Source organism: Leptinotarsa decemlineata, unplaced genomic scaffold (genome assembly GCF_025532065.1).
Source record: "Leptinotarsa decemlineata unplaced genomic scaffold, Ldec_3_MD MMD2_tig00000035_RagTag_RagTag, whole genome shotgun sequence".
Lineage (NCBI taxonomy): Eukaryota > Metazoa > Arthropoda > Insecta > Coleoptera > Chrysomelidae > Leptinotarsa > Leptinotarsa decemlineata.
In genome coordinates, this window is record NW_027412540.1 from 15,820,782 (window position 1) to 15,830,509 (window position 9,728).

General features: G+C 32.5%; 1 protein-coding gene across 1 annotated transcript; it reads right to left on the reverse strand.

The window, feature by feature from the left end:
• Nucleotides 1–587: 587 nt before the first annotated feature.
• LOC111514890 (uncharacterized) lies at nucleotides 588–8,957 on the reverse strand. The gene is made up of 5 exons (XM_023171130.2): nucleotides 8,771–8,957; nucleotides 6,381–6,832; nucleotides 3,168–3,365; nucleotides 2,698–3,114; nucleotides 588–941 (listed from the first exon to the last, which is right to left on the reverse strand). Exons 1-5 carry the CDS (start codon nucleotides 8,826–8,828, stop codon nucleotides 717–719), a joined length of 1,350 nt encoding a protein of 449 aa, XP_023026898.2. The 5' UTR covers nucleotides 8,829–8,957; the 3' UTR covers nucleotides 588–716.
• Nucleotides 8,958–9,728: the final 771 nt, after the last annotated feature.

Consider the following 9,728-nt stretch of genomic DNA (forward strand, 5'->3'; position numbering starts at 1 on the left):
CAGGTTATTTATTGTTTAAATGTCTTCCGTTTTCCTTAAAGTTTAAAGTACCCTTGTGCTGGTTAACTGGGAGAATAATTTCTATCAGCCATCAGGAAACCAGAACTGTGAAAACTTTTACCAATTCAGCTACTAGTGACCAGTTATCTACAGTTGTTGCCAACAATGTTGAAAACATTCGTCGAGACTAGTGTTTTTACAGTTTTGTTGTGCTTGAAAAGTTTTTTAAGCCAATGATAATTCAACCATGAGAATAACTTGATATTTTACAGGGGAAGGTCTCCAAGTTGAACAGTATTGTAAATAGGAAAAACTAACTGGAAAAGTCTCACTGATGTAATATTTATCCCTTTCTGACATAAATTCATAAGTTTGCTGGTCAGACATGTTCTATTCCATAGTCTACATGTATTTTCATTGAATCAAGTTATCTAATCTATCAATTACAAAACATTTCATAATTACATCAATTCACTACATGAAATAATTTGTCTTTCATGAATATCTGCTTTCAGTTGCCTACTTGGAACATCATACCATTTTCATTGTATTGAATTAAGTATGTGTTTTTCAATTCAATTAATAACCAATTCAATTCCTACTTTCTCACCAGATAATTTCATTATTAGTCTAATTGGCACAACTAGGTTAAAATCATATAAAACGAGTTTTTGATACACTTAATATCTCTACCAATTGTTGAACTTTTTTTAAATTTAACTGCTTATAGTACTTATCTGATCTAAACGCAGGTCTCTCATTTCAGTGCAAGAATCTGAATTCAGTAATGGAATACTGTCTGATGAACCTCTCCTTGAAACATTGGCAGAGGCAGTGATGATGAGTTCTTGTTCTTTCTCGATAACAATTTCATTAATTTCTTCTGGAAGATCACTGAGAGTGGGCATTAGGCTTTTCCTTTTGATGAAAATGTACCAGTTCTGAAAAAAATATTAATTTTTTCCTCTTCACATGAAAAATTTTATACAATAGTAGTGAAAAATTAATATCTCACTGATAGCGTTACCAGTAGAGAGTAGTTGTTAACACTTTCTCTTTTCATTTTGAAGGCATAATACTTATTTGTCAAGCTTAGCATCGTTTTTTATGAAAAATAAATTTTTTGAAAAGACTTGAAAAACTTTTTGTGATCACTTTCATTTGAAAAATCTCCATTAATTCCTGTTATCACAATGAAAATACTGTGAATCAAAACTTCTTGAATTTATTATACATTACAATTTCAACTTGAAAATATCAATAAAGATAGTATATTGTTCAATTAACGATAAATGTGGTAATCCTTTCAAATTTGACCAAAAAAGGTGCTGATGAAGAGATGGAGACAAGTGTCTTTACCCAAAACTTTGACGAACACCAAGAATGTGATAGTTTTTCATGTAAGTGAAGTTTTTATATTCTTCGCAGGATATCTGCTTCAATTTCATAACTAATATGTGGAGTACTAACCGATTTGGATAAAGTAATTTCCTTGTAATTCAGTAACCACCTCCTTGAAAATAGTTGTTTCTTCCAGTAAAGAGATTTCATTGAAGTTAATTACTTTCTCCATTCACAATTTTCCAATACTTATTGTAGAAGTAGAATGTCAAAAAGGTCTTTCTCAAAATTTTAAAATAAAATTCATTTGTGAAGGATATCCCAAATGGAAATAATATTAAATTTCAAAACAGGAAACAACTTGAAGAAGCGTTCAAAAATACCCTCTTTTGTTCTTAATTTATTCGATTTCAAATAGTTAAAAAAATGAATGGTTAAAAAACTCATTGGAGTGGTTTAAACACCAGTTCACTGAATTACAAACCCTGAGTTCAACCAAATTGCATAATAATAAGTAATCTGAAAATTATTCCTATTTTTCGTATTTTATATTATTTCGGATAGTTTGAGGATTCAGAAACTATTGGAGATATGACTTGACCTGAAATTGAACCCAGGTCTTCTGGCACACTAACCCAGACTCCCTATTCAAAACCCAAGAAGCTGCTTATAATTTAGCGTAATATAAAGCTATTTGAGTTTCTAAACACGATTTGATCTCCACAAACTTCATTTGAAAAATATACCACATGTTTTGCTAGCACAGTAGCTTTTTCAAGTGATTCAATCACTTGAAAAAGCTACTGTGTCAGTGAAACATGTTTCGCTGGCATTGAATCGCTGTGATTGAATCACTTGAAAAAGCTACTGTGCTAGCAAAACATGTGATATAATTTTCAAATAAAGTTTGTGGAGATCAAATCGTGAGGTGTAGTTTTTGACATGTTTTTATTGTTGTTTTTCGTTAGAAACTATATATTTTACAACGAAATGTCAGTTCAATGAGTAATTCTGAATTTTGAGAACATATTTTGAAGTAATACATTCTCACGGCTCACTTGCAATTAAAAATAGTTGAAAGACAACTATTAAATTGGCCAAAACCTATCTTTCCCAAAAATTAATCTCTCCTAAAAATATTCATAAACTTTTCTGCTTCTACGTACAAGCTCCCCGCAAATGAAAAGTACTCCATTAAAATCGATCATATTGTTTCGACATAAGTCAAAAATCAGCTCAAAATTTCTTTGAGATGCAAAAAAATAACACACAGTATATTCCAATAATGAAGTAGTTCGCTTTGAGAATATTCAATTTTGAATAATTTTCACATTTGAAGTAGCAATCAAAACTTACCAACAGACATGACATGATAGCATATATGACAGCCATTCCATTACTATCATTGACATTCTCCAGAGCTAAAACTACCACAAACCAAACTATATCATACAAAGTCTGTATGATACAAAGAGACTTTAAGCAAGTCTTTGATTCTCTCAGACTAACTATTTCATCATCCATATAGTCATCCTTTTTCTCTTTCAGAAATTCCAGTTCGTTGCGAAGAGCATTGAGAGATTCAGCGGAACTATTGATTTCTAGTTTTGATAATTCCATATTGATTTTTCTGATTCCACTCAGGGAGTATATAGTTGTCAACACTATAAGGACAGATACTGGCAGCATGTAGTTCAAAATCATTCCTTTCTGAACCGAGATGAAGCAGAATCGTTTAGATTCATAGCTTTGCGGTGCTATAAAATATGTGGCCTGGAAGAGAGTTTTTTTAAAATTTCGTAAATTAGAATGGAACTGACAATTACCAAAGTTAGGAATGTTGGAATATCGTAAGCAGCAATGTTGAAGTATTTAACTTTGAGATGCCTTTCTTTGACGAGTCCATTGTTGGAAAATCGTTTATATACATAGAAACAATACAAGCACACCCATACTGCTGTCATCAGATGTAAAAAATATAATATGAGGGATATTATGAGGCATTTTGTTGTGCTCTTTGTGGCCTTGAAAAACGAGTTAGTTAATAAATAATATATAGAGCGAGAAGACGAACGGATGGTATAAACTTATAAAATGCATTACCACCTTATAAATAAGTCATATCGCACCCTGAAAAAAGTAATAACACAACCCCAAATAGAACAGAACAGCGAAATCAGGGTTCCTCTGTATTGTAAAATCGGGGTCCAAATAGTTTGAAAAGGATAATTACTATAACATATACCTTCATTTCCAAGGAATTGATTCACTTACTTGTTTTATGTAAGTTAAAAATATTTTTTATATTTTTACAAGACTAACATCAAATCATATTTTTTCAATTTTGAGTTGTTACGTTATTCTTGCCAGAGTGTGACATGCTTAGCAGTACTAATCTACTTTCCAAAATAATAATATCCTGAACCGAAAAATGAACTTTTAAAGATTAAAAACTAAATCACGTCCCCACACAAAAACTAAAGTACGGTTGTGTCTCGACGCGAGTTTTGCTAACCAATGAGTTAGAACTATCATTTCATCAGAGTGCCAACTTGGTTAGTATCATTACAAAATCTGGATATGCTAAAATGTGTTAACAGAGTATGTATCGAGAGACAGTGTTTTTGTTCTGGTATGGGGAGTATTTTACAATCATTTTATGCCAATGAAGATTAAAAACTGTTTCTAATGGACCGCAGATAGTGAATATATCATAGCATCAGCCAAACTCAATATGAAATCAAATCAGTGTTTACGCACTTGTAAATATAACATGTTTCATGGTTAAAATATTGTACAGATGGTTGAACAGAAAAAAAAAATAAAACAATATTCCAGAGAAATTTATCTGCATTTGTTCCTAAATAACCCTCATAATTTTTTGAGATACTTGGACAATTCCAAACATTTACTACTCCGTTCAAAAAATAAGGTAAATTGTAATTTTTCTCGAAAAGTATTTATTTATTCATCAATTTACATTTTCTCCCCTTCAAAGTAGCCCCCTCAAGTGTATTACTTGTGCCAGTGTTTTTTCCAATCCTCGAAGAAGTTCTGATATGCACCATTTGGTATGTCCTTGAGCTCTCAGCTATTTGGTTTTTACCTCCTCAATCGTCGCAAAGCACCGTCCTTTCATGAGTCTCTTCAATCTTCGGAATAGGAATAAGTCGCTAGGGTCAAATCTGGTGAATACGGTGGCCGAGGCATGATTATTTTTGGCAAAAAAAAGCCATGAATTGTTTTTCTGCAATACAGTTTTTTTTTCATATTGCTTCTCTCAAGTGGCACATAACTTCAAGATAATACTCCTTATTGACCGTTCAACCATTTGGCAAAAACTATTGATGCACTACACCATGGTAATTAAAGAAAACTGAGCAAAACCTTGACATTTGATCGAACTTGGCGTGCTTCTTTTGGTTTTGGCTCTCCTGGCCTGTTTCATTGGGACGAATGGACTTTGGTTTCGATGTCATAACCATATACCCATGATTCGTCAGCAGTTATGACTCTTTCAGGCAAATCTGGATCACCATTGAGATCATTCAACAATTCCTGAGCGATGCTCATGCAACGGTTTTTTTTTATAAAAATTCAGCTATTTTGGAACGAACTTAGCTGCTACACGGTTCATGCCCAAAATTTCCGAAAAAATGACATGGCATGAGCCAACTAACATGCCGACATCCTCAGCAACTTCTCTAATAGTGATTCGACGATTCAACATTTTCATCGGCCTTCTGTGGAAAACTTGTAAACAGTAGAAAATCGCCGAACACACCAAAACACTTCTGACTCTTATGCCTCTCATCAACAAACTTAACATGCTCAACAGCCGAAACTGTGAACATATGATCGAGACGAGTGTCCCAACATAAAAAAATAGCTGATCGAATACTGATACGAATTTGAACATTCACCTTATTTTTTTAACAACCCACGTACATACATCGGTAATAACTTTTATAACCGATGAAAGAAAATAAAATTGTCATTATTATCAACAAAATAGTTCAATATTTCAAAAGGTTACTAGTTTAGTTCATTGTTCTTTAGAAATAATTAAAATTATTGAATTGATTGAGTATCTCAAAAAAAATTAAAATAGTTTACTTACAATATTATTGAAAACTCAACTCCAATTGAAGAGAAAAAAATCCCTGCTGGTAGGCCGTGGTCGAAAAGAACCTGAAGTACTAAAAGATTTGTCTGCCAACTTTTTTGTTGGCCCTGTGTTTTATTTTTCGTGCAAACCGAATACCAAACGTGGTCTAAAATAGGATAGTCCGATTCAAAAAATTTAGCTCGTGTTATGGCAAATATGATTCACAATTTGGCACCTTTTTAAACGGTAGCGTTTTTTCGGGCACCTCAAAAACCATCCAAAATGAGCTTATTATAGACATTGTGGCATACATTATTAAGGAAAATATAAGCAAGGAGATTGAAAGGGTTTCTTTTTTTGCATGGGAAATTAATGAAACTACCGATATTACTTGTACATCATAACTTTCAATCGTTTTTAGATATGTAAAAGATGGTAATGTGGTAGAATGTTTTATGGGTTTTCATGATGTTTCATCTGGGCGCACAGCTGTCGATTTATTTAATTTTTTAATTCGTACGTATGACACCTATAATTTTAGGCAAAACTTAATTCCGCAAACCTATGATTAGATTGCGGTCATGGCCGGCCATTTAAATGGTTTACAAACTAAAATAAAGTCCAGAGCTCCTCATGCACTTTTTACGCATTGTCATGCCCATGCCCTAACTTTAGTATTAAGCAAAGCGTGCAACAACATAAAAATTTTCGTGCCTCCGGCGGACTTTTCTGTGTGTATATAGTCTATATGACTTAAGCCTCCCCTGTTCTCCAATGTACGAGCCGTTACTACTACTGCCTACCAGCTAGATTTTATTCTCTTCAATCGTGACTACGATTGTAAAAGCCTATATGTTCTTATATAACTCAGACATAAAGGGCAGTATTTTTCGTTTCAAATTTTATTAATCTTGATTTCAATTCAACTTACATAAACTCCCAACATGAAAATTAAATTGGATATGCAGAAAGTTCCCATTATTTGGAAAAATATATAAGTCATCATTCTCTCCCCTCTCTGATTTTTCTTGAGCAGCACACAAAAAATGGTTAGCAGCTGAGCTGCGCAACTAAGTACTGACCCTATGATAATAATTTCTGGGCCGTATGTTCCAACATTTCTATGCTGCGAGCCATAGTAAACGTACATTATATTGTCTATGAAATCATGATCACGTAAATCTGAATCTGCTAGAGAGTCATCAGGAAGCTCTACATTTGGTAGTATATCGATGGTGTATTTAGAATCTAAACTTTCCGGATTTGGTAGTATCAGTGATTCTGATTTGAATTCTATGTTTACTGAGTTATTGGCTACTTCATAGTCGTAGTTCAGGTAATAATCTTCAACTGCTTTTTTCAAATTTGTGCCATTCTTGCTACCTAAAAAGAGAATATGGCAAGAATGAATTCTCATTTTTTATTTCTCCATTAATTTATCTTAACCAAATATCAACCTAAAACTTGTCTGCAAGGAAAATTAAATGTGTACTTTGAAAGAACGTTCACAAATTATGAACTATATTCCTTTTTCAACAGGGTCCCACAGCAATAGGTAATTGAGAAAATGTATAGTAAATGTTTTCATTCAGATTCTACTGGGTTACAACGAAATCATTGTACATCACTGCGTCATTCAGTTATTTATGAGGTAAGAAATCTGAAATTCAGAATAAGAATATATTTCAACCACAGTAGAATAATATAACCAGTATATAGTAGATATATAACCAGTCTATAGACAGTATATAGTCTCTCTTACCACGTGATTAGCCCGAGTTGCCGGGGACCTTCAATCGTTCTTAGATTCTCATCCAACACGTTCAGTACTGTAGTATCGAAGGATTCGACGGTACCACTGGCATCGGATTAGTTATAATAAACGGTAGGAAATTGATTTTGTGTTTATTTGCTGTTGTTATTATTGTTTATAGTTTTTGTAGTTGGTTATTGTTGATCGTTTTATTATTAAGTGATTAGAAAATGGGAGATACAAAAAAAACATTATTATATGAGCGCACACCTATGGTAAAAGAACGAAATTGGCTCCGCACTTCGTTTTCGAGGTCACCAAAAACTTTGTGAATTTATGAATGAAAGTAGTGGGAGTGGACTTACTTGTTGATTCTTACTGTGGTTCAGGGAACCCGATATATTTAATGATGAAACACTTGAAAATATATACAGGGTTAACAGGAAGTGAACCCAAGAAAAGAAATTCAAATAGAATCCTGCATATTTTGTGACCATTTGATCGGATATAAAACACTTGACCATTTCCATTCAATATGGAAAATAAATTTTCTTCAAATTCAATATGGCGACACTATGATGTCATATATAGAAATATTATCAAACAACTCGATGTAGTGAGAGACAAACGACGAAATTTGACCAGTTTTTTAATGAAAATTCAAAAATTTTAATTTTTCACCACAAATACCAATTGGAATTTTTTTGAACATTAACATCGAAGTGTACTTTTTTTACTTACAAAAATGTTGAAGATGAAGATGAGTGAGTATTTATCAACTCACAATAATATAGATCAGCTTTGACAATTTTAAATAAACAGCTCAGTATCGTTGACATTTTTTAGTGGTAGTAACAACTACTAACTACTAAACAAGGAACCTTTGATGTCAAAGTTCAGAAAATATCACTTCCTATTGAGATTATCGAGATAAATGAAGTAAAGTATATAGCATTTGAAAAACATTATGTGTTATATCGTTGAAAAGAAAATGTTATATCCAATGAAATGGTCAAAAAAAATATACAGGATTCTATTTGAAATTCTTGACTTCGGTTCATCTACGGTTAACCCTGCACGGATTTTCAAGTGTTCCATCATTAAACATATCGGCTTAGGCGAACTATAGGTACCTATAATTCAAATTTCAAATTTTTAACCTCGTGAACAATTGAGTGATTCCGTGGACAATGATTTCGTTGTCACCCGGTATACTATAATAGTCAATTTTTATTTCTATTAATTATTTCCATATGTTAAAGGCTTTCATAATTAATTTGAAAATAATATTTCCATTTGTGATCGCGTGTCTAATAAACCTGGGAGATTATTCTTTTCTTCTCAAAATTATTCCCATTTCTATGCCATATTCTTATGAACATTATATCCCAGAATCAAACCTGTTCTTGCTGTTATAAGTTTTGTTATCATCATTATATTTAATAAAACATCAAACTACTGCATTCTCTTAGAAATATATGTATTGATCTAAATTTTAAATTTGAGAAAGCATGTTCATGTGATCCTTTCAATAATAATTCAAAATTCCTATATAAATATCTACTTACCCAAAATACAATCACTAACACAATAAAACAAAGCAAAAACGAAAAATAACGTGTTCATATTCAAGTGAATTTGAAAAATCTGGTTTTTCTAAACTGCTCCATAGGGATGCTGCAGATTGGCCCACTTAAGTAAATGTCAATTTTTTCACTTCATTTGTAGAGAAAACTATTTGGGCTACTCTACCGAGGAAAGTAGAGTCGGCCAGCAGTAGCTATGAGGATAACTCTCCAAGAAAGAGATGAATATTTATTTGGAGTTCCCGATCGCACATGCGCGTCATATCAATCAATAAAGCTTAAAACGAAAAGGTCGCAAATATAAAAAAACAGCTTTTAGTTTTCCTTCAAAATTTGTAATTTCATTAACGAAAATTATACAGTGGCTGTCATAAAGAGTGGTTGACGATCACAATATGAATGAAAATAGAATTCTGAAATCTTTCCTGGTATCTCATATTACTGTCATAATAGCACTAAAAGATATATTTTTTAATATCAGTTTTTAAAATCCTTATTGATTGGAGAGAGAGAGAGAGAGATAGAGAGAACTTATGCTTTATTTTACCATGGTGTCTTAAAGTGGGATTCGATTATTATAGAGAATAATATACCATTTTTGCAGTTGATAAATTTAACTCCTTTGCTACCAATTTGAGAGCAAAACACTCGGAAATATTTTAGCCTCAACGCTGAAATACTTTTCGTCAAATTTTAGCTAACTATATATAGTTAATAATAAATGCATATCCACTAATTTTCTTTTGTATACACTTTCCTGCGTGGAAGTGAAGATTTACGTTGGGTTGAAATCACTGGAAAACATATCGGGGAGATTATTCCACAAAGCAGGGTATTCTCCAAATGATACCATTCAAAAAAGTTTCTTTGAGGTGTATTGTGTTGAATCTCGAAACAATGGGAATCTGCGTAAACAAGCAGCACACTCTCGAGGGGCAGC

Coding starts and splice junctions, on each gene's coding strand:
- LOC111514890 (XM_023171130.2), bottom strand. CDS start 8,828: ATGAACACGTTATTTTTCGTTTTTGCTTTGTTTTATTGTGTTAGTGAT. Junction 3,366..6,380: donor TTTTCATGTTGGGAGTTTAT/GTAAGTTGAATT, acceptor TCGTTTTTCAAG/GCCACAAAGAGCACAACAAA. Junction 942..2,697: donor CTATCATGTCATGTCTGTTG/GTAAGTTTTGAT, acceptor TATTTTTTTCAG/AACTGGTACATTTTCATCAA.